We start from the raw sequence: 27,683 nt of genomic DNA, 5'->3' as shown, positions 1-27,683 counted from the left end.
TTCCCTCTGGTTCCAAAGGCCGCCCCACTTATGACTGACATCCTGGCCAGGACTGCCCTTGATGAAGGTGCCCCAGGGCCGCCCCCAAGCCCCAGGTCCCCCTTCACCACACAGGAAGGGACTGGGGAGAGATGTTACCATTTGGTTTTTCAGGGCCCCTTCAAATCGGAGCCCTCGCTGACAGGAGCCCCTGCCGTCAATCACGACCACGGCGTAGCCCAGAGACGCCAGAGTGTTAAGCCGCAAATACTTGATTCCTTTGAAGGAGTTATTGACCAGCTGCACCTGTGGGGAAGGCGAGACGAGGCGAGTGTGAGAAATACAACACCAGCAGGATGGGCTAGACGGGCGAGACGCCAGCGGGACGGGACGGGGGCTTACAGCCTGAAGACGGGGCCTGTGCTCTATCGTGAAGGCTATGGATGGCCCCGGGCAGGTTGCGGACGTGGGGCGGAGGGGAAGGTCAGACGGGGGCCCATTGTGCACCAGGCCTTGTGCTTGGGACGTGCTACAGAGAGGAAGGCCCTGGCCAGGCTCCCTTCTCGGCCAGGGCCTCTGCCCCAGGCCCTCTGTGGAATTACTCCCTTATTTCTTCAGCCTCTTTCTTTTCTACCCTCAGTTATCTCTAAAAACAGACACAAAAACTGCCGGGGGTGGCGGGCAGTGTGTCCCCCAAGTAACGTCACTTACGCTAGTCCCTTACTTGGCACGATGAAGGTTCGGGGCCTTATTGTCCTCTGGGGGTGGGGGCATCCCGCTGGCTGCAGGGTGTTGACAGCATCCGAGGCCTCTACCCACTAGACGCCAGGAGCGTCGCCCACCCCAGCTGCGACAACTACAAATGTCCCCAGACATCGCCAAGTACCACCTGGGGGACAGACCACCTCCAGCAGAGAACCTCCCTCTTAGATGGACCTGCTTGCCAACCGGCCTGCCTGGCCTGTCCCCTTCTCAGAGAGCTGGGCCCAGGGCCCTTGGCCACCTCTGTCCCCAAGCTGGCGACCAGGGGTGAGAGTGGGTCACTGCTGGGCAGGTGGCCCAGACACACACGCCGGGTTTAGGGGGGCTTCCCAGAGGGACACGGGAGTATTAGCAGGTGAAAGGGTGGCTGTGGCAGAGGGTGGGGTGTGCGGAGAGCCAGGGGCCCCCAAGGACCCTGCGTGGTCAGTGGGGATGGGGAGGGGCACCGGTGGAGGGAGGAGGGTGTGGGGAGCAGGGCAGCGCCCACCTGCGGGCCTCCGTACACGAAGAGGACGGTGGGGTGCTTCTTCCCTGGCTGCACGGCGTGCGGCTTGTAGATCATGCCGTAGAGCTGCACGTCCGAGCGCGTGTGGAAATGGAAGATTTCCGGGGGCACATAATCCGGGGGGCAGCCTGCGGAGACAGAGCGGCTGTGGCTCCGAGGGCCGGGCTGGGCCAGGGCGGGCCCGGGAAGCCCACCTCGAAGCGGGGCCCACGTCCGGCCGACGCCCACACTCCCCCAGCCCCGGAGGGTGGACCGGAGGCACCCCATCTCCCGCACTGCCCGACAGTTAAAATCCGAGGCTGAGGGCGGAAGTGACCCTGCACCCTGTGAGCCGGCTCGGGCCAGGCCACAGTCTGGCCGGAACCGACTCCAGAGCCCCGACACTGGCTCACCTAGTACAGAGGTGACGACAGCTCTGGGATTTGATTAACGGCCAGTTTTATGGCGGGAAGGGGGCTCTCTCTGATTTTTATGGCTACCTGTATCTTTGCAAAGCAACACTGGTTTTTCAATCCAGTGGTGAAGACAACTCTTCCTTTAAGTTCATTTAGGTTAAGCAGGGTGTCGATTTAAGAGGAAAATAAGTAAATAGTGATGTAGGTCAGGGGTCTGCAAATATTTACTGTAAAAGGCTAAGTAGTAAGTATTTTTGGCTTTACACGCAGAAGAGCCATCGTGTGTCTCTGGGTTGTAACCACACTCGTCCCTCTGTGTCCTCGGGGGATTGGTTCTAGGGCGCTCCTCAGATACCAAAACCTGCCCACGCTCAAGCCTCTTATGTGAAATAGCATAGTATTTGCATATAACCTATGCACACCCTCCCGCGTGCTTTAAGCCACCTCTAGGTTACTTATAATACCTGATACCAAATGTTATGTAAATAGTTGTAAATACGATGCAAGTGCTATGTAAATAGTTGCCATGCACAACTCAAGTTTTTCTTTTTGGAACGCTCTGCGGTTGGCTGCATCCACGCAGGCGGAACCTGTGGCTAGGGAGGGGCTCACGGTACTTGACTCTGCTGCTGCTGCAGCCCCAAAGCCGCCACAGGTGATGCCGAAATGACTAGACGTGGCCGGAGTTGGCCCACGGGCCAGCTTGCCAGCTTCTCACAGATGTGGCCCACAAATACGGCGAGAGTGGACTTTTGGGGCAGCGGTGCCCCCGTCCGCCTGCCTGCACGCCCGGGGCTGGGCGTCGGGACACCCGCGCCCCCATTGCTGCCCCACTGGCTGTGCTGGGTGCCTTGGCAGGCCCCTCCCTTCCCTCAGTCTCCTCTTCTGTGAACTAGGGCCAGAGTTCCCACGCTGTCACATCCATGGTGACATGGGGAGAGTCAGGGACTGAGCTGTCAGATGGAGGGGGCTGCCTACTTATTCAGCTTTCGGGGGCGGTGACGTGACAAACTGCTTTCCAGCCCATAGAACACACCCCAAACTCCAGGGATTCCTATTTCCTACAATGTTCTAGAAATCTGCAAGTGGCAGGGCTGGGTTCAGGGAAGGGCGTCCTCTTTAGTGAGCGCTATCCTATGAGCTGGGCGCTACGTGAGCGCTTGGTTTACATCCCACGGGCTGCCACTGGACCGTTCCGTAGATAAGGAAACATTTCAGAGAGATAAGCTGACGTGCCTTCGCTTCCGCAGCCAGAATTGGAACCCGGGGTCAGCCGGGCAGAGTCCTGGCCACCCTGGAGGCTCCTGGACAAACTGACAAGCTGCCTCGTGCTCCCCAAGGCCCCTCGTGACCGACCCCCGGCTCCTTCCACAAACGAAGGCTTTGGAGCGTCTGCTCTGCACAGGCGCCCTTGGAGATGGCCGCCCCTGAGGACGAGGGTGCCCCATGTAGGGACCCCATCCGCCTGGCAGAGTCGGCTCCTGCACTGAGTATGTGCTCCATCCGTAACAGCAGCACAGAAACCAGAGACTGTGTCGGGGGGGGGCCCATAGGACAGTTCGGGGCCTGTGGTTACTACGCTCAACCCGCTCTCGGGGCCGCGCCACTCAATGCCTTGCGCTCGCCCAGATGGCCCCCTCTCCTGCCTTATTTACCAGGCCCACGACGAGCAAGCTGGGGCTCCCAAGGGGAAGGACTTGCTCAAGGGCCCGGGGGCCTGGGGCTACTCACTGGCCGCCTCCATCATGCTGGCCCAGAACCGGGGCTGCTTGTGCAGGGGGTCGTCATCGGGGCCGCTCAGCTTGTAGACGTGCACGCAGGGCGGCGTGCCCACGCTGCTGTAGTGGCTGATGAACATGTCGAAGTTCTGCGGGCGGGACGGGGTGCTGAGACCGCGGGGCGCCTCCCCCTCCCCCTCCCTGCTCGCCCGCCACCTGCATCAACCACATGCCATCTTCACCCCATGTGGTGTGTTCCCCTAACTCTGCTGCTGCTACCACCAGCCCCGCCTTGCAGATAAGCAGACTGAGGCGAGAGAAGACTGTCCCCTGGCCAGGGGTCCCCAGGCGGAGGCCGCTGGACCCAGTGGGGGTGGGGGTCAGAGCCAGACCTGCCCGACGCCAGAGCATGCCCATCTTGCTGGTTCTGCAGCCAGCAAACGGCCACCGGCTGCTTGCCCGGGATGGGGGTAGCCCTGTGCTCATGTTCCAGAATGCTGCCTGATGTTCTAGAATGTTCCAAGGGAGGGAGCATCAGGGAGGTGCCCACCTGGCTCATGGAGCAGCTGTGGGAGAAGCCGGGCGTGGTGAGGCGCACGATCTCGCCGGCCGACTCGTAGCTGACCACGTAGAGGTGGTGCTCCAGGGGTGTGTCCTTCGTGCCTTGGAAGTACACCAGCTTCGTCTCCTCGTTGACCCAGATCTGCGGGGGCACGGGGGCTCTTGGTGACAGGGCCGCCCTCCCCACCCCCAGGGAGGGCCCAGCGTTCTGTGGACAGGGGACCCGTTCTCCCCGAGCTGGCTTGAGCCCGCCGGCTGGAGACCTGTCTGGGAGGCTTCACAGACCCCGTGGGGCAGGAGCAGACCCCACTAGGGCTGGGCTAACTGCGTGTTCTCCGGTCTGACTTGGAATCAGAACTCCAGGTCCGGACAGCTCCTTCCAGGCAGACCCAGAGCAGCCGCTGAGGGGGTGCTGAGGCCCCAGTGCTGGGACAGAGGCTGAGGGAGGGCCTGTTCTGGGCCTGCCCGGCCCCGGCCCTGGTCCCCAGTGGGGACAGCCCAGGTGCTCCGACCCAGGTGCTCAGGGTTAAGAAGTGGTAACTCCCTGCCCCACCGGTTTCCTGGGGGAACGCCCATCAGACCCCTGGCATGGTTCTTAGGCAGTGTCCTCAGGAGGAGCAGGAAGGAACCTTGCTCTGGGGCCGGGAAGAGGCACTGCCTTGCTGGGGCTGACCGCGCAGCACAGACGCTTAAAGAGGCACTTCAAAAAGGCACATCCTCTGAACCGGCGATTACACCCCTGGGAATTGCTCCTGAGGACTCCACCAGAGAGGTGAGTTCAAAACGAAGGCACAAAGATGCTGCTTCAAGTGTTCTTCAGACTAAAGAGAGGTGACACCCTGAATGCCCAAGACGGACTGGTTCCATAATTACGGCACGGTCCTCCGCGGCCACATAAAGCTGCACTGCCTAAAAAAGCCCTATACATCCTCTAACATTATGATACTCCTGTGGAGACGTGTGCAAATAGGAAAGATCTGCAGTGATTTCCCCCCCTGGTCACCTCTGAGGCGGAGTGGGGAGGTCACAGGGGTCTGGGGTGAGGATGGAAGGGGATTATTTAGAACGATTCAATTTTTACAACAAACACTGATGTGTTCGCTGTCACTGTCCTTGAAAAATAAACGCAGGTTTTCTAGAAATGGAGGAGGTCGTGGGAAAACCCCACACCACACGTAGTTAAGTTGTGCGCTGGTGTTGTCACAAGGACCATGTGAGAAGATATGCAGGCGGGAAGGAGGATCTCCAGGCGGGGGACCCACCGAGGCCCAGGGCCATGGCACCGGCCACACGGAGCACGCGGCCGTGGTGGTCGTGGCAGCGGCAGAGGGCTCTCTTTCCCTTTTTAATTCTTAAAATGCTTTTTTTCTTAAAGAAAATTTCTGGGTAAAAAGATAAGGCGTGCAGAGGGTAAAACTTTCACGTTAAAGAAAGGTTTTGGGTTTTGTTTTTTTTTGGCCGCACTACACGGCTTGTGGGGTCTTAGTTCCCTGAGCAGGGACTGAACCCAGGCCCTCGGCAGTGAAAGCGCCGAGTCCTAACCACTGGACCGCCAGGGAAGTCCCTAGAGAAAGGTTTTAATACTGTCTTGTGTGTCTGCCAGATGCTACGCTGAGGGCGTCAAAGTACTTTAAAGCAGGGTCCTCAGCCAGGGCTGTTCTGCCCCCCAGGGACGTTTGGCAGCCTCTGGACACATCTGTGGTTGTCACCCCCAGGGTGGGGGCCAGGGAGGCTGTTCCACACCCACAGTGCCCATCTCTGGCCCCGAGTGTCCACGGCGCCGAGGGAGAAACTGCTGTGGAGAGGACCAGCGCTATCTGATGGTCCCATCTCACAGGTGAGGAAACTGAGTCTCAGCACCCAGCTAGCGAGGGGCCTCCAGTGAGGTTCAACCACAGCAGAGCGGCTGAGTAGGGCCAGGTGTGGTCATACCGGAATGGACACGGTTACCTACAGAACCAGAACCCAGCAACGACGCTTTTCTCTTGCTCGAGTGTTTTCTAACCACTACTTCCCACTGTATGAAGAGCACAGCAACGTACACTTGCGTGTTAACCTCTCGAGTGTGCCCTGGGGTGGCCTCGTAAGGTCCACGCCTAGACCTGGGTCTGCCGGGTCGGATGAGACGTGGGTTGATGCTGTTTAACAGATGCCGCCTCTGCACCCCAGAAAGGCCGAGCCACGTCACCTGGCCGCGCTGCCCAGGGGTGCCTGGCCCCCTTCTCTTGGCAGCCCTGGGCAGCACACGGGTGGCCCACCTCTCAGTTTTTAAAGGGTTGGCCTACATCTTCTCCTGGTTACTTGTATGGTTTAGTTTTTTCCGTCTAAGCTTTTGGTCCAGGAGGCCTTTATGCTGGTGTGAGGTAGGGATCCAGGAGGTCTGATTAAGGGGTCTCTCTGTAAAATCTGGAATTCTGTAGACCTGGACCCCGGTGAAGGTACTCTGGTCACCACGTTTCTATGATGCAGCACCTGGGTCGGGGAGTGGAAGGTACACCTCTCAGCCCTGCAGCTGCATCTTTTGTTCCCGAACCTGCCGGGGCAGGCGTGGGGGTGGGCCCCCGTCGGAAGCTGCGGGACAGTTCTACGGTGGGCACCACCAGTGTCCCACAGACTCACAGACTGCTGTCCTGGGGACAGGTGGCTTCATGGAGTGGACGGAGGCTAAGTGAATGCTCCAGGTGGCACTGAGGATGGGCTGGGCCTCACCCACCAGGATCCGACAAAGGATGCTCAGGACAGCCTGCTTCTTGGACCCAGGGTCTCCAGCTGGTGGGAAGCACAGCCCCCGTGGCCCTTGGTGTGCAGAGCAGGAGGGAGTGGCCGGGGGTGGGGGGCGGAGAGAGAAGCCACAGGCCCGCGGGGTCTGGAGGTGGCAGGAGCGCGTGTGCATTGTGTCTGTGCACATATGCGTGTACAAGCATGCATGGAGACTCGGGTACCTTGGAGCCGTGCCTGGCCAAAACCTCCCATTCGCCGCTGGTCAGTGTGATCTCCTCCTTGATGGGGCATTTAAATTCATCTGGAAGAAAGGAAAAGAGGTGAAGGGGGCCCGGGAAGCTATGATGGGGACTCAAAGCACACAACGAATTCTCTGCGGAGCCCAGGCAGCCAGGTGATGGGCGGGTACACCGGCTGGGCCCCAGGGATGGTACAGGGACCCGCCACACCACGGCCCAGGGAGCGAGGTGCGGGGTTCCCACCATGTGGATGGGGTGCCAGCATTTCCCCCAGAAAAACCAGGGATCTGCATTTTAATCAAAAGCACCCAATTTCCAGGACTTCCCTGGTAGTCCAGTGGTAAAGACTCCGTGCTTCCTCTGCAGGCGGCGCGGGTTCAATGGCTGGTTTGGGAACTAAGATCCCGTATGCGACGCAGCCAAAAAAAAATAAGCACCCAATTTTAGAATCCTTCAGGTCAAACCGCCACCTTCCATGCCCTGGACCTGTGACCGCTTAGGCCACATAACCAGATCTTGATTAAACTCTAGGGCTGAGCAAAGGCTCAGTGGAGTTACAGGAGGTTTTTTGGTGGGTAGGTCTTCCATGCCCTGGACCTGTGACCGCTTAGGACATGTTGGGAACCAGATCCTGATTAAACTCTGGGGCTGAGCAAAGACTCAGTGGAGTTACAGGAGGTTTTCTGGCGGGTAGGTCTCGCTTTTGAATTTTTACCAGGTAAATAACAATACGGAATGTGTCTTGCCACGTATTAGAAATTATTAAGACAGTTTATGAGCGCTGGCTAAAATTGTTTTCTTTCCTTTTTTTTTTTTTAAAAAAATATTTATTTATTTATTTATTTATTGGCTATGTTGGGTCTTTGTTGCTGCACATGGGCTTTCTCTAGTTGCGGCGAGCAGGGGCTACTCTTCGTTGCAGTGCGCGGGCTTCTCACTGCAGTGGCTTCTCTTTGTTGCGGAGCATGCGCTGTAGGTGCGCGGGCTTCAGTAGTTGTGGTGCACAGGCTTAGCTGCTCCGCAGCATGTGGGATCTTCCCGGACCAGGGCTTGAACCCGTGTCCCCTGCATTGGCAGGCAGATTCTTAACCACCGCGCCACCAGGGAAGTCCCTAAAATTGTTTTCCGTCCTCTTGGACCTGAAGCAAACTACTGCCAACGTCACCTAGGGAGGGACAGATGTCCCTGCACAGACCCGCAGGGCTGCACAGTCAGGAACTTCCAGTGCAGAGACCTGGGCCGAGTGACTCGTCACAAGAAGACCCGGGAGGGAGGGCTGTTCCTCCGCCCGTCACCCACCGGGGGCCGGATGCGCCACTTCATGCCCACTCACGCCTTTGCCGACACCCACTCTGCTGGGCCCAGGCAGGGAGCCCAGCCGCACAGGCCTCCTCTGGGGCTGGCCCTGCCGACACGCCTGCCCCCAGTCCACAGTCTCTGTGCCCTCAGTTCTCCTGCTGCCCCCAGGAGGCCCCCAGGGGGCCTGGGCGATGGCTCAACCTGCGGGTCCCCCTGCCTTGCTCCCACTCGCTCTGACTGTCCTCAGTCATCTTCCGGGCTCAAGCCCACGCTGCTCACGGTCCAGAGGGTCCCGCCGACCATGCCAGGCCCCTCCCTCCTCCCTTCCCGGCCCCCCGCTGGGGAGCCGCCCGTGTCACCTGGACACACTCCTCCTGACCGGGTCCCCCAGCCTCCTGACTGCCCTCCCACTCGGCCGGGACGCCCTTAAGGAACCCACCCCTTCGGCCTCGCCTTCTGGACCGTTCAGTCACCTGCAGCAGGCGGAGGCCTCGAGGCAGGGCGGCGGAGAGGATGCAGTCGGGGCGCCACAGGGCGGAGGGGAAACCAGCAGGGCCCACCTCAAAGGCAGGGGTCCCCTGGGGGCACCTGCCGTGAGCTCCACTCAACAGCCACCAGGCAGAACGAGAGCTCCTGGCTGCCCGTTTCAAGAGGGAGGATGAGGATTGCTCCAGTGAAGTCTCCAAGGCGAGGGGGTTTCCAGACAAACAGAAAAGCAAACGCCGACGAGCATCTCTGAGACGGCTCAGCCGGCCTGTGACGGCCGCGCTCAACCCTGAAGGACAACAACGCCCAGACGGTGGTCACTCCTTGGTCCCCACCTCACCGGATGCCTCGGCAGCTTGTGGCTTCACCTGTTCCTGACCCTCGGGCTCCTGCGGTGCCTGAGCCCCCCGGATACCCCCTCCCTCGGGTGACCGTCTCCACACTGTGGCGGCCTCAGGCTCCTTAGCGGGCACGGCCTCGAAGCCCTGCGGCTCATCCAGGACAGTCCCACACCCAGGGGACACTGGGCCGCGTCTGGGGGCATCTGTGGCCGTCAGGACTGGGGGGGCTCCTGGCATCGAGGGGGTGGGGCCCACGGAGGCTGCTCCACAGCCCACAGGGCCCGGGACGCCCCCCAGAGGGTGAGCCGGCCCTGATGTCCACAGTGCCGGGGAGACCCTGCTTGGCACTCAGACCACACCCTCCCTCCCCAGGCTCCGCCCTTGGTGCCCCAGCCTGTCCCCAGGCTGAGATGCCATCCGTGTGTGAGGACGCCCACGTTCCCACCGCGGGTCCACCCTGGTCCCCGGAAACTGCACGGAGCTCCAACTTGAACACGTCCAAAACCCAACTCAATAGTTCTCTCCTAAACTGTCCCCTCAAGGGTCTTTCCGTCTCAGACTGGAACCCCAAAACCCTTTCAGACGTCCACGCCACCCCTCCCTCTCTCTCTCTCTCTCTCTCAGACCCCAGGGCAACCCACCGCGTCAGCTCAGCAGTCAGGTACATCCAGAATCGGGCCCACCTGGATCTAGAGCAGAGTCAGCTCAGCCCCACTGCCTGACCCCAGCTTTGTCACCTCCCCACTCCCTCAGGCTCTGCTCCACGAACAGCCACAAGAATCTTTCTAAACCGGCCGAAGTTCAACGGTAAAAGCCCGAGTCCTCCCCGCGGCCGCCCACGAGGCCCTGTGCCACCTGCCCCGTCCCCTCCCTGCCCTCCCCTCCTCCCTCTCTCCCCATTGCTCACTCTGCTCCAGCTACACAGGCCTCCTGGCTGTCCCTCCAACACGCCAGGCCCGGCCCTGCCCTGCCCCAGGGCCTTTGCACGGGGTGTCCCTCGGCCTGGAGCGCCAGGCCCGGCCCTGCCCTGCCCCAGGGCCTTTGCACGGGGTGTCCCTCGGCCTGGAGCGCTGTGTTGCGGCTGCCTCCGCCTCCGCCCGGTCTCTGCTCTGTGGCACGTTATCCACTGCTGTGCCCCTGGCCTCCTGGCCTCTTTTCACTGTATTTGGATGATGCCTGCCTCCTCCACCAGAGCAGAGGTCTTCGCTTTTCTCTTCCTACAGTGATACCCCCGCACCTAGGGCGGGGCAGCTTTTCCTATAAAGAGCCAGACAGCACGGACTTGGTGTGCAAAGGGCCTGGCATGTAGTCGGTGCTCAATAAATACTGCCGCCTGAATAAGCCGGGAGCTGGCTGTGATAACCCTGCCAGACCAGGAATGGCGTTGGGAAAGGCCGGCCTCTTAGTCACTGGCACCCGCTCCCTCTGGGGCGGGACCAGGGAACAAACCACAGGCTTGAACCACAGGCGATGAGCAAGGTGTTAGTCAGGGTTGCTCACCTTCCCCGGGGCTGAAGGGCTGGGTCCAGTCGTAGCCGCGGGGCTTCAAAACAGCGGTGACTTTGTACAAGTGGCAGAAGCCGGTCTTGCACTCGTTGGCGCGGATGAAGCAGAGTTCGTCCTCTCCCTCTGGTTGGGGGAAGGGATAGAAGATGTCGTGAACCTGTCCGGGCAGAGAGAGAGAGAGGACGTGTCAGAAGCGGGGGCTGTGGCGGGGGGGGGGGGGGGGGGGGGGGCGGGCGGGCGGCACACATCCCTTTGAGAAAGGGGAGGCTCCGACAGCCTGGCTAGAGGTCAGACACCGCCGACTCTCCCTCCTGAGCTGGCTTCTCCACATCGCCAGCCCCTGCCCAGCTGGGGACCCTGGGGGCGGGGACGCGGGGCACACCCCCCCACCCTTACGTTGATCCACACGTCGGTGACCTCCTCGTACACCACGTGCGGCTGGACGTTCCTGGGCACGGCTCTGGCGAAGGCTGCCCGCTGCTCCTCGTTCTCGGCAGTGGGGATGAACAGGGCCGGGGGCAGGAGGACGAGCTGGAGCCGCTGCTGCGGCCGGTCCAGGAACATGGCCCAGGCACTGGGGGGCAAGACAAGAGAGGGCCGGCACCTCAGGGGCCAGCGGAGGCCAGCCAGGGCCCGACGGCCCCCTTTCCACACTTGCGTTTGATCAGAACGGCGCCTCCTTTGCCGACCTCACCGACACCTGAGCAGGTGACCCTGCAGCACGCAAAGGGTCCCTGGCCGGCACGCCCGCTCAGGGGGAGACGGGGGTGCCGAGAGAACTGTGCAATCCAGCTTGTTCTGCAAACACCTCACATCATTTGTAAACCTGGCCGATTTCTGCCAAGTCCTCAGCCTTTATTTATCCTTTGTTTCATATTTTACTCTAAGTGGACAGTTTCTCAAACTTTTTTTTTTCCCCCCCAGTCGTGCTGGGCGGCACGTGGGACCTTAGTTCCCCGACCAGGGATCGAACCCGCACCCCCTGCAGTGGAAGCACAGAGACCTCACCACTGCACCACCAGGGAAGTCCCCAAAATACTCTTCTTTGGATCTCCCCCTGCATCACTGAAAAACGGACAAGCCATTCTTGGCTTGTGGGCTGTACGGTAACGGGCACCGGGCTGGATTTGGCCCCCGGGTGGTGGTTTGGGGCCCTGGTTTAGAGGTGTCTGCCCCAACTTGGGCCGAAGGGTTAGAAAATGACTGCGAAGGGACACCTTCTACCTTGCGAGGGAGACACTCACTACTTGCCGTCGCGCGTCCAGCCGGCCCTGGCGATGTACTCCACCTTCGGGAAGAGCGTGCTGAAGGGCTGCACCAGCTCCTTCTCCTGCGTCGACACAATCTAAAGGCAAAGCAGACCCGGGTCACAGTCCGGCCTGGCCATGTGCTGCCCAGGAGGAGACAGCCACTGTTGGGGGGGCACTGTGTCCCCCCCGGCTCCACATGTTGGAGCCCTAACTCCTGGTACCTCAGAAGGGGGACTTATTTGGAAACGGGGTGGTCGCAGGTGTAACTAGTTCAGATGAGGTCGTACTGGGGTTTGGGGGGGGGGGGCCCAACCTAACAGGACGGGTGTCCTTATAAAAAGGGACAGAGGCACCACACAGGCAGAGAACATCTTGTGACGAGACACAGGGAGCAGGCAGCTGTCTCCAAGCCAAGGGGGGTGGCGGCCTGGAACAGACCTTCCCGCAAGGCCTCAGAAGGAGCCAGCCCTGTTGACACCTTGATTTTGGACCTTTAGCCTCCAGAACCTGGAGATGAAGAACTTCAGTGGCTTAAACCTCCCAGTGGTACTTTGCTATGACAGCCTGTTGCCTGGAAACCAAGGGATCTGGCCTGGGGTGTCACTGAAGAGCCGGGTGGCCCTGGGTAAGACAGAGCCTCTGGCCGCTGCAGCTTCCTGGAGGTGACACGGGGCTGGCAGCGCGTCTCCCCGGGAGGGGCGAAAGGAGAGAGGCGGGCAGGGGCTCAGCACGGCCCACACCCAGGCTCGCCACCAGCCCCTGCCTGCCCCAGCTGCCTGTTCAGTGGGCAAAACCCACGGCCGCCTCAGGACCCTGCCCATCTGACGGGGCCAGGAACCATTTGCAACAGCTGGGGGCTCGACAAAGCCACTTAGGACAGATCCCTGTAGAATCTGCCAGAATGTTCTGGTCAAGAGTGCAGAAGGGGTTTGGTTAGGGCCTAATCATGCCCAAACCAAAAACCATCCCCCTCAATCATGAAAACAGGTGTATTTAATCTCACGCTTTTTTTATGAAACATTACATGAGAAGCCATTTCGGCAAACATACGCAGGGGCTTCCCGGCTCGTCTGCCTGCTGCAACCTCTGCCGCGAGGGGCGTCGCCCTCTGACATCCCCACGTGGGGCTGGGCATCCCTACCGCCCTTCTCCCCCTAGCCTCCTCTGCCCTCCTGGCTGTGGGGCCCTGAGGAACGACTCCCTGGGTGATGAGGACCCTTGTCCGCGACGATGACCAGCTGACAGAGGGAAGGATGCGGAACACTGATGGGGCCGGTGAAGTGATATGTGAGGAGCTGCCCAGAGGCTGGGGTGGAGCACCCCTGGCCTGAGGTCGGGGTGCCCCAGGCAACTGCTCCCCACCCCTCTGAGCTCTCTGTTCTGGAAGCTCTGCGAGCCACCGCCCTCCTGCGCAGCCCAACCCCTGCGGGGCCTCTGCTCAAAGCTCACGCTCGCCTCGGGGCCACCTGGAGGCAGGTGGGGCCGGGCTCACCACTCCCCGTCTCGGAGTCCAGGTTCAGAGTGACGGGCAGCAGGGCCCAGCCCGGAAGCCGGGGCTCCGGGCAGAGCCTCTTCGGGTTCAGTTGGCCAAGAGAAGCACCTGCCATGCAATGGGGGCAAGCGGCCTCCGGACCCGTCTCCCAGCGCACACCCCGGCCCTCCTCTCCTCATCCAGAAGCTTCTCCCAGGCTCCCAGGCCCCTCTTACCTTGCCCTGACTGTCGGTCTGAAACTCGGCCAGTTTCAAGGCGATCTTGGGATTCTTGCTGCCTGCAGAAACAAAAGCGAGGTGGATCTAGCAGGTGTCGCCAAGAGGGCTGAGAGCAGGTGTTAGGGGCGGCGGCTGGGGGGGGGTGACCCTCACGGGCAGTGACACAGCCGGCGTGGGGGGAGGGGAGGAAGGCGCCAGGTGGCCAAAGGTCTCTCTGTAGGTGCGTCACCCTCTCTGGCCCAGGCACAAAGTCCCCCAGGTAGGACTGTCTGACTTTGGGCCTGGACCTCATTCCCGACAGTGACGTGGCAACAACTTTGCTGTTTAAGAACATAGGTCAGGCCTGGGCTGGTGGGAGGGCCGTGAGGGGGGACGCAAACACGAGGAAGATGCCTCCCTGCCACTGGAGAGCTTGAATGCCGGCCGCAAAGACAGCACACGCCCGTAACAAAAGCACCAATGATGCAGAAAGGTGGCCCGTGTCCCAGCAACACAGCCAGTCTTCAGCTGTCGGGAGGCAGGTGGCCTATAGGCTGGGGTGACCGAGACATGCCCTCCAGGGTGGGATTTGGTTCAGGCCCCTGTTATTCCTACGACGGATCTCAACTCTGGCCCCCGTGGCTCAGCAAGTAATGTCTCGGTGCCTCTGTTTCCTCGTCTCTCCGACAGGGGAAGGGAAGGACCGGCTTCCCCATTCACACCAGGGACTGCAAGTTTCCCTAGGAAGGCTCTGCCTAGCATGGCCCGCAGTTAGCAAGAACGAGTCTGTCGTAGGCTTCCACGGAGGTCCCGAAGATGCTGAACCTGGCCTGCACACGTATTTTGTGTGGCTAAGTCTTTTTTTTTTAAATTGGCCGCGCCACGTGTGGCATGCGGGATCTTAGTTCCCCGACCAGAGATCGAACCCGTGCCCCCTGCAGTGGAAGCGTGGAGTCTTAACCACTGGACCGCCAGGGAAGTCCCGCTAAGTACTTTTAAATGATTCGAGCCACGTTTAAGAATTGGTAGATTTCTGGGACTTCCCTGTATTTCTGGGCAAACCCCGTATTCTCACAAGGCAGTGAGTGTCTGATGCGCCCCCGGAGGGGGCCCACACCTCCCACTGCCTCCCCAGGGCTCCTACTGTCTCCTGGGCCCCGAGGCAGGACACCAGTCACCACTGATGGTGGCGCTGGCCTGGCTGTTGTTCCCGAGTGCAGCCTGCTTCTCCGGGTCCATCCCTGTCTGGGTCTTGTGGGCCCATCCTGGTTGGTGCCTCACCATGTTCTGTGAGGCTTCAGACCACCGCCGAGCCGCCCTCATGTGTCCTGGGCCCTCACCTGTCCTGGGCCCTCACCTGTCCTGGGGTACCGGTAGGAGTCCGTCTTCCTCTCCTCTAGCGCGGGAGAGGGCACGTGAATGATCTCCACCTCGGACTCGTCCACTTCCTCGTACAGGATCCGCAGCGTCTTGCAGCCTTCTGAACCTGGGAGGGGGCAGGGCAGCTGCTGAGGGTGCCGGGCGTCACCTCTGCCGCCCCGCACCCCTCTGCCCACACGGGGACTCTGCTCTACCATGGCAGGGCCCAGACAAGGATGGTCCCTGGGGCTGGAAATCCAGCTCTGCTGTGTACTAGGCCTGAAGCCAGGCACATGTCCTCCTGGGGCCTCGATTTCCTTCCCTGTAAAACCGGAGCAAGAACGGAGCTCTTCCCAGCACAGGAAGGCAAGGGAGATGGCCACGTGGGGACTTACGGGCTGAACCACACGCCCACCCAATTTCCTACATTCAAGTCTCAACCCCTGGACCTCAGATCGGGACTGTATTTGGAGATGGGGGTCTTTAAAGAGGTGATTTGGTTAAAATGTGGCCCTGAGGGTGGCCCTGATACAGTATGACTGCTGTTCCTATAGAAAGAGATTAGGACAGAGACACACAGAGGGAAGACCATGTGTGGACAAGGGGAGACGGCAGCCGTCTGCAAGCTGAGGAGAGAGGCCTCGGAAGAAGCCAAACCTGCCGACACCTCCATCTCAGACGTCCAGCCTCCAGGCTGTGACGTCTGAGCTGCCCCATCTGTGGGACGTGGTCACGGCCGCCCGAGCAGACTAGCACTTGGGGCAGGGCTCAAGAAGGGGTACAGTGAAAGTTGTCATGAGAAGTAAGCGAATCACCGGGAGCTGACAGCCTAGCAAGGGGCGTGGGGACTGGCAATGCCCACATCAAGGGCACGGAGCCCACGGCTGTTCCTTTTTCGCCTGCCGAGAAGGGTCCCCATCTGCTTCCTGTACCCTCACCTGACTCACTAGGACGGACCAATGACACCCGCCGACCTCGGCCAAGCCCACCCTGCCTTCAGGTCTCCACACCTGCTCTATGGGGCGCTGGCGGCCACAGGGCTGAGGCAGCGGAAGTGCTGCAGCTCAGACTCAGCGCTAAGGGCTTCTATTTCTATGTCTGTCCACTGGGCATGGGTCGTTCCGGGGCCCTGAGTTTTCTGGCCAGGAAAGACCCTCTTGGGTTGCCATGGTCGTGTAGCTCCACGGGCGCATGCCATGAGTGGCGCTACAGCAAGCGGGGTGAACGTCCCTTGGCCTCAGCATTCAGGGGCTCTATCTGAGGGGTTCTGAGCTGTTAAGAATAGCAGAGTGAGTATCTTGTCATTGAGACCAGTGGATGGCAACCAGGGGCCATGTGGCAACGTCTGGGGACATGTGTGGCCGTCACAACTCAGGTGACACACTGAGTCACCACGGCCCCCCACAGAGAATGACCCAGCCTCCGTGTCCACAGGGCCGAGGGGGAGAGACCTCACTTTACAGGCCGGAAGTCGAAGGGTGGATGGTCACCTGCTTCAGGCGCGCAGAGTCACAAGCTGAGTGACCTGACCCAGGACCCTGACTCCCGACCTGGAGCCCTTTTCCCTAGAGACACAGACCACAGGCACACACAGCGCTGCGGTGGTGATGAAAGACCCCGGTCCAGACGAAGGGGGAGCGCGTGCGGCGTCCTCCCCAGAAACGTGCCGACCCCGGCCCCGTCTCCGCAGTACCAGCAGCCCTTAGGCGCCTGACGCTGGCAAGTCACCCTTTCCCTGGGTGCCGGCCAGAATGTTCGGCGCTGGTTTCTCTCCGTTGCACAACTTTCATGCCTAGCTTCTATTCATGGTAGGACCATGAAGTTTTCTTTTCAGATCGATTTTGACATAAAGGCAGGGGTGACTAACAGATGGGGTGGCACTTGGCTGCGGCGGTGGATGGGCAGTGCCTGGTCCCCGGGATCCTGGCTTGCGTGGCCACTCGCCCACTGACGCACACCGAGGCGCTAAGGCCAGGGAGGACTCTATGCGCAGCGGAGGCCTGGCCCACTCTGCTCGTGCAGCAGAGGGTGTGATGGTACTCACGCACCCCGAGAAACGACTCTCCCCGCGCTCAGGAAACGGACTTTGGTCCACTGAACAGGGGAGATAAGACACCCTCGCCTCACGCACAGCGCAGAAAAACAGATACAAAGGGGCCTGCTGATCTGGCTTCTTTCTAACTTGTTGGCAAAATCCGTCAAGATTTAAGATGCATGTAGCTTCAATTCATCTCTCTTACAGCTGGGAATTTTCTCTAAGGCAGCATTTTCGGTACTTGGCGCTGCGGACATTAGGGCCGGGTCATTCTCTGTGGGGGGGGCCACCCTGGGGTGGGGTGTGAAGCAGCACCCCTGGCCCCCACCCCCTCGACGCCGGGAGCACCCCCAGTCGTGACAACCACAGATGTCCCCAGACACTGCCCAGTGTCCCCTGGGCGTGGGGGGGTGGGGCAGAACCACCCCTGGCTGAGGACCATTAACATACTCCCAGGAGGTCACGAGGATAAATGTACGAAGATTTTGCTGCAGTACTGTTTACGACACCAAAGCAAAACCAAAACCGGAAACTGGCAACAACCAAAGTGCCCATCAGTGTGGGCTTCTTAAATAAACTGTGGTACGTCCATGCCCCCAGGACATCCACAGTTAAAGGATTCTCTGGGCGCTGACTGCAATGGACTGAATGTCTGTGTCTCCGCAGAATTCAAATGTTAGACCCTACCCCCCAGTGTGATGTACTGGGAGGTGATTAGGTCACGAGGGTGGAGCCCTCATGAAGGGGATCAGTGCCCTTACAAAAAGGAACCCCAGAGGGCTCCCTGCCCCTTTGCCATGTGAGGACAGGGTGATACGACAGCATCCATGAACAAGGAAGAGGCCCTCACCAGACACCGAATCTGCCTTGGACTTGGACTCCCAGCCCTGGCAACAGTGAGAAATAAATGTCTGCTGTTTATAAGCCGCCCTGGCTGTGGTATTCTGTCACAGCAGCCTCAAAGGACTGAGGCACGGATGTTGATGGGAAGGTTGCTGAGGTTTATCTTAAATGAAAAGAGCAAAGAGCAGACTAGCATGTACCCTGTGCTTCTGCTAACAGAAGAAGTGTCTGCAGAAGTGTTTCTAAAAACAGAAAGGTGCTTACCCTCCCAGGAGGCTGTGGGACACCACCAGTAGCCAGTGAAGCGGTCAAATTCTTCCTGGATGACGAAGGTGGCTACACCGGCGGATCTGGGGTCGTCAAGGACGCTGGACAGGCCTGGAGGGGGAGGGGGCCGGGCGAGAGGCGAGGAGTCTGGCTTAGAGCAGGGCTTCCCCGCTGGCACGGCTGACGTCGGGGCCGGACCGTTCTCTGTGGGGGCGTCCTGGGCGCTGCGGGGTGTGCAGCAGCCTCCCTGGCCGCACCCACTAGGTGCCAGGAGCAGCCTCACCTCGCTGGGACAGCTGAAAACGTCTCGGCACATGGCCAGTACCCCAGTCGCCCCTGGCTGGGCAGCTCAGTGAGGTTTAGTGAGAGGGCACCAGGGCCTTGGGGCAGGACAGGAGGCAGGGATCGGGGTCGGAGGCCACAACCCACGCAGTCCCGCAGATACACCTGCACAGGGGTAACGATGTCACTGTCGGCAAGCAGGGGCCCGAGGGGCAGGCCGGCTCTGGTGAGTTCTGGGCTGGAAGCATGGCGCGGGGACAGGACAGCGGAGGCAGGAGGGGCTGAGGGGAGCAGAGGCGCACCAGTGTCCGGCACGGAGGCCAGGCCCCAGCGGCCGGGGCGATTCACGCGGAGGAAGACCCTGAGCCAGGCAGCTGGACCCTCGGTGGGGCCAGAGGGGGAGCCACGGGACGGGGGCCACGAGATCACGGTCTGGGAAGGCGCCTGGTGGTCCGGCGGGGAGCACAGTGACGGGGGCGGGAGTCTTTCCAGAAGCTGGACTGGTGGCTGTGAGGACAGACCACACCAGGGGTGCGGTTCCCGTCCGCCCCGCCCTCCTCCCGGTGCCCTCCGCCCGGCCTCACCCTTGTGGCAGAAGGTCAGCCGCTGCTCCTCGCCCGTCTCGATGTTGGCCACCCACAGGTCGCTGTTGTTGATGAAGGAGAAGAAGGCGGGGTCGGCGGGGCAGATCTTGGGGTCCATCCGGGGCCCGGAACACTGGGTCTTGATTTCCAGGGGCTTCATGGGGGACACCTGGGGACACACAGAGACCCAGCTCAGGGGGTCAGGAGGCCGCCACCTGCCCCGTCCCCCCCGACCAGCGAGCGGGGCTCACCATGAAGCCGTTCTTGCCGCCGTCCCGGCAGTGAAAGAGACTGTTGCTGGCCTGGAAGAGGAAGAGTCCGCTCTCGCCGTGGAAGTCATAGGAGGTGATGCCGAAAACGCCCAGGCGCTTCCGCTCCCGCAGGAGTTCCTCTTCCCGGGAGTAGACCCCATGGTGGGGCGTGGCCTGGGGACACATTGGGTGGGGCCGGGGGGGGGCGGGGCGGGGCGGAACACCGGCATCAGCAGCTGGAGGCCCCAGCACCCTGGCCACAGAGCGGCACAGACTGGCAGGGCTGCGGGGCTCACCTGCAGTTCCAACCTCCTCACCCCCCACCAAATCGCTCTCAGACAGACGAGGCCCTCCTCCGCCCCCAGGGCCACCCTATGCCCTACAGACCCCCGCCCTCCCTCCCGGGTCACAGCCCCTTCCTGCGAGAGCATTCGAGCTGAGGCCACCCACCACCAGCCGTTCCTGCTCTTGGCATGGGTAGGGGTGGGGCAGATTCCACGCCTGACCACCCTAACGCCTGACCTTGGGCAGGGCGGGCAGGTAAACTATGGTGGACACCATGCAGCTGCCCCAAGAAGAATTCTGAAGATGATGTGGAAATTCAGAGGAACGTTAAAGGGAAGAAATACATTTTTATTTTTATTTTTTTAATTTTTTTTTTTTTTTTTTTTTTTGGCTGCGCTGCGTGGCATGCATGATCTTAGTTCTCCGACCAGGGATCGAACCTGCGCCCCCTGCAGTAGAAGCGCGGAGTCCTAACCACTGGACCGCCAGGGAATTCCCAGAAATGCATTTTTAAAGAGCAGAATCCAAAGCAAAATGAGCCCCACGCTGCGAGGAAAGCCATGTAAACAGGAGTTGGTCAGCTTGGGACAGGGGACGGGCAAAAGAGAGAGGGGCTGCACGGGTTCCCTCCCCTGCGTACTGTCACATTTTATTTTTGATCCAAAGTAAATTAACATACACCAGTGCACAAAGCACTCTCGCCACTCACCGGCCATCTCCCCCTCTGGAAGCGAGGTGACTTTGGGCGACATCCATCATTAGCTAAGTTTCTATAAAAGGGTCTCGGCCCAAGTCACTTGCACGCCGTTGGTGAGGCATTTAAGAGGAAGACGTGCTTCTGACGGGAGCTGTCACCGCAAGCTACACGCTGGGGCTCGGGTGTGCACCGAAGGGAGGGGGTGGGCGTGGCACAGGGGTCCAGGGCCAGGCGCTCCTCTCCGAGGGGCTACCGTTAAGCAGGGGACGGGCTGGGACCCCCCTCGGGGGGTGGGGTGGGTGCAGGGCCCAGGGAAGCTGAGTGAGGCCGAAGAAGGGGCTGCCGTGCGCCCGCCTGCCTTGCCCACCGGGAGGGCCCGGCTCCCACGGCTCACCTGGAAGTGATCCAGCATCTGCTTCCAGGACAGCAGCAGCGCTTCCTTCCGGACCTTCCTGGGGATCTCGGAGTAGAGGAGGGAGTTCTCTCGGCTGCCGTAGGGCATCCCTTGGGAGGAAGAGAGGAAAACCAGAATGGGCGCCCTTGCCAGGGTCGGGGCGAGGGACTCGGGCGGGACCGGCCTCGGGCCCTGACTCCCCGTGGCTCCCTGGGGCTGGGCCCGGCTGGTTCCTCCTGCTTCTACAGCACCCTGACGGCACACCCCTCCCCAGAGAAGCCACGGACCCTGGGTTACACCCGCCAGCAGAAGCAGCAGGCAATTCCACCTGAGATGTTAGTGCTGAATGTCTTAGCCTCAGTTACTGAAGAAATAGCGCACAATGGGACTTCCCTGGTGGTCCAGTGGGTAAGACTCCACGCTCCCAATGCAGGGGGCCCGGGTTGGATCCCTGCTTGGGGAACTAGATCCCATACGCATGCCGCAACTAAAGATCCCACGTGCCGCGAATAAGACCCGGCGCAGCATGCATGCATGCATGCATGCATGCATGCATGCATGCATAAATAAATAAATAAATAAATAAATAAATAAATAAATAAATAAATAAATAAATAAATAAATAAAAAGAAATAGCACACAAGAGGATGGAAAAAGGGGGGTTGGTCAGTGATTCCCAACTCTCCACAGGTTGGGCTCTGGTCCAGGAATTAATCGAGGATCAGAGAACGGGCAAAGCTCCAGACGGACTGGGAAACGTGTATCCAATCCAGCCTCTCCCATTCGGTGCTGCTGACACCGGGACCGGTCATCCTCTGGGGGGCCGTCCCAGGCACTGGGGGGTGTGCAGCAGCCTCCCTGGCCCCGCCCACTGGATGCCAAGAGCCCCCCCAGTGTGACAGCCACAGATGTCCCCAGACACTGCTGAGCTTCATCCCCTGGGGCAGGAACAGCCCGACTGACTGAGAACCGCTGAGCTAATCTAACCTTATCTGTAAAATACAGTAGCTGCGTAGTGAGACCTCTGTGTGGATTAAGTAGGTAAGAGATAAAAAGCACTCAGCACAAACAGTGGCAAATAAAACAAGGACGTTATCTTCTAACCAGGCTTTTTTTGGCCACGCCACACACCGTGTGTGGGATCCTAGTTCCCCGACCAGGGATCAAATCCATGCCCCCTGCAGTGGAAGCGCCAAGTCCTAACCACTGGACCGCCAGGGAAGTCCCAACTGGAAGTGCCTTTGCCTCGATGGATGACGGTACTACGGCTGTTAACAAAGTTAATGGCGGGAGCAGAATGGTTCTCTTGGGAAGCTTCGGGTTCCCCACGCTCTGGGCAACGAGGTGAGGGACTGGGGCAGAGCCCCCCGGCAGCAGGCGGGATGCTCTGCGGGGGCCCGGGAATGCGCTGTGGCCGACGGCGGGTCACAGAAAGCAGGCGCCCCGCTTTGACCCCGCTCAACCCCAAATTCCTCCAGGAGGAAGGCTCGGTTTGGTGCTGGCCTCTCTTCCTCGTAGGCACTCTCACTTCTAAGAGTGGGAGAACAGGAGGGCCGCCCCCCAAGCTCGGCGCCTCCAGAGCTGGATAGAGCTTCATAAATAATACCTATTCCACCACAGTAACTCTTACGGGTAGCTTCTCAACATGGCAAGCGACTCGCGCCTTCCACTCATGACAAAGTTTCCTCGTGAAGTATAGTTAGCAAAAAGAGAGTGAAAACGCAAAGCTACAAGTGGGAAGCATTCACAATTCGACTTCTAAGGACTCTCTAAGCTGCCACAGCTGGACTCATCCCCAGCTAGAGGCACAGATGTGACGCCGCCCGTCCGAGTTGCCCACGGGGCCATCTTCCTAAGTTCACAAGACAAGTTGGGACGGGAATCGTGCGGTGCATGATTCCATTTCTATTTTTTTTTTTTTTTGTTGGCCACACGGCTTGTGGGATCTTAGTTCCCAGACCAGGGATGGAACCCACGCCCCCTGCAGCGGAAGCGCGGAGGCTTAACCACTGGACTGCCAGGGAAGTCCCTGTGATTCCATTTCTGTGAAACGTCCAGAACAGGCAAATCCAGAGACAGGAAGCAAGTCAGTGGTTGCTACGGGCTGGGGGAGGGGGATAGGGAGTGACTGCTAATGGGCACAGCGCTGCTTTCTGGGGTGATGGAATGTTCTGGAATTTGACTGTGGTGACGGTTGCACAATGCTGTGACTGTACCCAAAGCCACCGAGCTCTCCACCTTTAAGAGAGAGAATTTTATGGGATGTGAATTACATCTCAATTTAAAAAAAAAGCAAACACCACCCAGCGTGGTGGCTGGGAGGGCGCAGGTGGCCGCTCTCGGCCGAGCGCCGTGGGCTCTGCACAGCCCGCGTCCGCAGGCTCTCTGGGAGCCGGAGCCTCCCAAACAGGAAATCAACGGTGCGGCCTCGCCAAGGACATCAGCGCCGCCTCCCCCCGCCAACGATTCATAAGCAGTGACACGAAACGGCACATTCCCCGGAGGAGCTGCCCTCGGCACCTGCGACGGTGTGCACGGCGAGGGTCTGGGACGGCTGACCATGGCCGCGGACTTCTGCTGTCACGGTCCCTCCCGTGCCTCCTCTTACCAGCTCCACTCCATCTCTGGGGACAGCACCCCACCCCAAAGCCCACCAGCATGGCAGGTGGCCCAGGGGCCTGGGCAAACACCGCGTGGCCTGGATGAGGGGCCACGTGGGGTGTGTGACCCTGGACCTGGACACAGGACACGAGGCACCCCCTAAGGGACCCCCAGTGCTGTCTGGGGCCCCGTGCCCTCCTCCACCGAATGCAGGACACCCGTCTGCAGGGGGGAGGAGCCGACCCGCTAGGAGCAGTTGAGCCCTGGAACCGTCTTCCGGGGACGTGCCCGAGCAGCAGGCATGTTCCCTGTTCTGCTGCATCCCACGTGCACTGGGCTCCCAATGAGCCTTCCCAGGGGACAGTGACTGGCAAGCCTGGGGCCCGCCCAGGAGGCAGGTTCCCAGGGGAGCAGGGGGCGGGCTGGGCATCACCCCTAGAGGTCCTTTCTGTTCAATCCATAAATACTTCTGGCTGCCAGCATTCCCCCAGCACCAGGCTAGTGCAGACAGGTTATAAATATATGGGGGTTCTGGGGAGACCTGCCCAGGAACTTGGACATGGAGTGAGGTCAAGGGTACCCTGAGGGTGTTGAGTGATGCAGACTGCATCAGCTCAAGGGTGAGCAACGTCACCCCAAGAGAAGCAGGATGGCTTTGGGCTGTTCTAGGCACTTTTTGGAGCTGCAGTGGGTCCACACTCCTTGTCTGGAGCCGCCCCCTACAAGAGTGGGCCCTCAGCACCTGCTATAGACGGCAGGGACCGCCCGCCCCAGGCCAAGGATGACTGGCTGAGTGGATGTCTGAGCCAATCATACTCACTCTCCCAGAAATTCAGAGAAAGCTGGTCCGTTTCTGCTGGTGGCCGGAACCAGAAGTGCAATCCCGGGAGTGTGGCAGTGGAAGGTAGGTGGGCAGTGAGGGTGGATCCACGGAGAGAAACATACGAGGGCAGACGCCTGGACTCCATATGGTTGGGCTTCTCAGTGCTGCTCATGAGGCTGGGGGGCTCCCTGACACACCCGTGTCCTTACTATGAGGGGTCCTTGGTGGCTCAAAGTAGCTCGGAGCATTTCTGTCCCTTTCGGCAGCTCTGTGGTTGGCTTAACAATGGCTACGCTCATGTCCTAGTCCCTGGAAACTGTATGTTACCTTCCTGGCAAAAGGGCCTTTGCAGATGGGATTACGTTAAAGACCTCTAGCTGGGGAGATTAGTCTGTATTATCTCGGTGGGCCCTAAATGTAATCTCGTGCCTTATCAGAGTGAGACAGAGAGATTACAGACACACAGGAGAGGAGGAGGCGATGAGACCATGGACGCAAAGACTGCAGTGATGCGGCCACAAGCCAAGGAATGCCGGTGGCCACCGGAAGCCTCAAGAGGCAACGAACGGATTCTCCCCTAGAGCCTCCGGAAGAAGACTGGCCCTGCGGACACCTTGACTGGCCCAGAGAAGAGGATTTCAGACTTCTGGCTTCCGGAACTGAGAGAGAATACGTTTCTGTTGTTTTAAACCACTGAGTCGGTAGGCATTTGTTTCAGTAGCAGCCCCAGGAAACGCATATAAGTACCGTGACCAGGACGGCACCTTGAACTTGAGAGAGCAAGAGGCCCAAGAGAGACTGCGTTGGGAGAAAGGGATTGGGGGCCACGGAACCACAGGAAAAAAGAAGAGAGAGGCAGCAGCTCACCACTGTCCCAGAGCCTTGGCCACTTTCGGTCCTAACAGCCAACTCTCCCTTGGGTAAATGAAACTTGAAGCATGCCCTAATCTCTCCTAGGCTAGAGTTGGCAAGCATTTTTCTGCAAGGGGCCAGAGACAGTAAGTATTTTTGGCTTTGTGGACCACATGACCTCTGTTGCAATTATGCTCGAAAGCAGCCATAGACGGTCTGTAAACCAGTGGGCATGGCTGTGCACCGGCAAAACTAGATTTCTAAAAACAGACAGCCGTCGCTTGCTGACCCTTCTAGACCATTCCCCTCTCTGCCTCTGCTTGCCAAACCGCCATCTGGTTTCCACATGGGCCTCTAGGAGGAGAGACGGCATGGACTGTGGGAAAGGGAGAGCCATCTGGCGTCCATCTCAGTCACTCTCACGGTCCTTGGCGTGGGGTCAGCCTCAGGCAGCGGATGACCTTCACTCATTCGTTCACCCCATCACTCGCTTCCAGTACTGACTGAGGGCTGACTGGGGGCAGGCTGAGGATACACAGAGAAAGTGCTGGCCTCAAACGTCCAGTGCTGAGGTTAAAAACCTGCCCTGGATCAACAATAACGTGTCAGGCTACTTACAAAGGGACATGCTTGGCACTGTTCCTTCCTGCCTTGGAAGACCTTTAGGCGAAATTCATTTGCTCAACGGATATTTGCTGCCCCCCTACCAGGAGCCAGGCCCTGGCCCAGCTGCTGAGGCCACAGGTGTACACGAGGCCTCATCCGTGCCCCAAAGGCCGGCAGGGAACACAAACACATAAATAATTGCCAATGACGTAGAAAGTGCTGCTCGCAAGGCACATACCAGGAGGCAGACGTGATTAGCCATTAACGTGCTTAGCCGCCAGGGATCTCGGGCAGGGAGAGCAAACCCCAACTGTCAGCCCACGACGCACACGGTTATGCCACCGTGGCACCTTTCCTTGAGCCTCAGGTTCCTTCTTAACGTGTTGCTAGCCGGCAAGCATCTACCGGAGTTACTTTCAACTCCCACTGGGGGGAAGTCAAATTGTTCACTAGCCAGGCCCAGCCCAGCCCAGGTGGCGGGGAAGTGACTCAGGGGGCGGGCCCCGCTGACGAGGGCTGGAAATAATCTCAGGGCCTCAGACCCACAGGCCAGGCCCGAACCATGGTGCTGCTGTAACACAGATGGGGCAGGACTGCCCTCTGCTCTGGTCACATACACATCTGAGCCCCGTGGGGGACGCCTGCCCCAGACTTTCACTGTAAACACATGTCATCCACGGGTGGCATCACAACATGGGCAGCACTGCGTCATTCATGGGACAGTTTGCCCAGGACCAGGCCCTCTACTGGGACCGTCTAACTAATTGGAGTGGCCAACATCTGGAGACTAGAGGACTTAGTAACAGCTGTCCCAGAAATGCTGCCCGGCTCGAGGGCAGCCTGGGGGGTCCGAGGGGAGCCCGGGGGCTTACCCAGGTAGTAGAGGCGGTGGGAGTGGGGGCCCGACTCGTCCGTCTTCTGCACAAACTGGAAGTCGTGCGGAGCTTTGTTGACGATGAGGCCCGAGTTCTTGCGGCTGCCGTGGATGATGCCCCGGAGCCCGTCCCACGAGTGCTTCTGCACCTGGAAGCGGGAGGCTGGGTCCTCCATCTCCATGGCGTCGCCCCGGTCGGATGTCGGCGCCCCGGTGGCCATCCTCTCCGCCCCCTCGGAATTCAGCGAGAAGCTACGAGGAGGGAGGGACAGGCCGGAAGACAATGAGAAGGGGGGGAGCGTGGTACCCAGGTTCCACTTACAAGCTGCCTCCCATCAGACTCTCCGACTCCCCTGGCAGGGCCCCAGCCCCGTGCAAGCTTCCCCGTCCCCCTAAGTATTTCTCAAATCGTTCGTCTTCTCTCCATCCACGAGTCCTGAGATCCAGGCCACCATCACCTCTCAGATGAATGACTGCAACCGTCTCTCAGCTTGACTGCACATGCACTGCAAATCTGATCCCCTAACTTAAAACCCTTCCTTGGTTTTCCACACCCTCCAGGGTTAAAAACCAGCGCTCACCATGGCCTTCGATGGTTTCTGCCCTCTGACCTCTGCCAGGCCCTCACACCTCACCCCCCTTCATCGCTAGGCCTCGGGCAAACTGGCCTTCTCTCAGCTCCCCAAACAGGCCAGACTGCTTCCTGCCCCAGGGCCTTTGCATGCGCTATCCTTTCTGCCTGGAACACTTTTTTCCCTCTTTCTACTGGACTAACTTCTAATCAGATCTCAGCTTAAGTATCTGTCGGGTCCTCAGATGAACATCTGTACCGAAACCTGTCTCTCCGTTCACCTTTCACCTGCCACCTGGTTGCCCTGCCCTCCGAGCATTCGTCACAGTGGCTGTTCACGGGTCCCCTTCCTGTCTCCCCCGCGTCTGTCCCGTTCACAGCAGCATCCCAGCACCTCACACGGCCCCGGCACACAGGAGGCATTCCTCGGAGAGCCACAGAATCATGGTCTCCCCTACAGCCCGCTGGGAGACACGCTCGCTCCCGCACCAAGAACTGAGCGTAAGCAATGGGTCTGCAAACCTCCTCACTGGTGCCGTCAGCTTGCTGGCCAGCGGGGGAACCTCTCGTGCCTCACCAGAGGTGTTCAGAGGCCCAGGCAGATATTCGCTGGACATCGGGGGAGCTCCACATGAGAGGATGGATGTGCAACCCTCCCCCAGAGGCCATCCCACTCTCTCCTCCCCCTCCAGGGGCAGCGGCTGCTGTGCAACGGCTCCCCCCTACCCCCACCCCCACCCCCGCTGCTCAGCACACTTCTTGACTGAACAGGACTGGCCAGACAAATATTTGTTTTAGGGAAATCTAAACATGGCCACGGTGACCCGGTTCTGGAAGAGCCAGGGTCGTCTAGCGAGGCCAGCCAATGTGAGCGGGCCAGGCTCGATTTCCTGCGAGGGCACCGAATG

The 27,683-nt window shown here is 59.8% G+C and overlaps 1 protein-coding gene across 3 annotated transcripts in view; it reads right to left on the bottom strand.

The window, feature by feature from the left end:
• The window catches only part of DPP9 (dipeptidyl peptidase 9), a 40,925-nt gene that overhangs the window by 7,031 nt on the left and 6,211 nt on the right, over positions 1–27,683 (bottom strand). For all 3 annotated transcript variants that reach the window (XM_068537224.1, XM_068537221.1, XM_068537223.1), the window contains 15 exons: positions 26,203–26,456; positions 20,449–20,558; positions 19,073–19,246; positions 18,822–18,990; positions 17,953–18,066; positions 14,809–14,937; positions 13,470–13,531; positions 11,757–11,857; positions 10,909–11,086; positions 10,507–10,669; positions 6,863–6,942; positions 3,910–4,062; positions 3,373–3,508; positions 1,229–1,374; positions 139–285 (listed from right to left, as the gene is read on the bottom strand). In XM_068537224.1, the coding sequence (XP_068393325.1) occupies positions 139–285; positions 1,229–1,374; positions 3,373–3,508; positions 3,910–4,062; positions 6,863–6,942; positions 10,507–10,669; positions 10,909–11,086; positions 11,757–11,857; positions 13,470–13,531; positions 14,809–14,937; positions 17,953–18,066; positions 18,822–18,990; positions 19,073–19,246; positions 20,449–20,558; positions 26,203–26,456 (2,116 nt within the window). The remainder of the gene's footprint in view (positions 1–138; positions 286–1,228; positions 1,375–3,372; positions 3,509–3,909; positions 4,063–6,862; positions 6,943–10,506; positions 10,670–10,908; positions 11,087–11,756; positions 11,858–13,469; positions 13,532–14,808; positions 14,938–17,952; positions 18,067–18,821; positions 18,991–19,072; positions 19,247–20,448; positions 20,559–26,202; positions 26,457–27,683) is intronic.

The sequence above is a fragment of the Eschrichtius robustus genome, chromosome 2 (genome assembly GCF_028021215.1).
Source record: "Eschrichtius robustus isolate mEscRob2 chromosome 2, mEscRob2.pri, whole genome shotgun sequence".
NCBI classification, from domain to species: Eukaryota; Metazoa; Chordata; class Mammalia; order Artiodactyla; family Eschrichtiidae; genus Eschrichtius; species Eschrichtius robustus.
The sequence above is the reverse complement of the archived record's forward strand: the minus strand, read 5'-3'. Positions and strand labels throughout refer to the sequence as shown.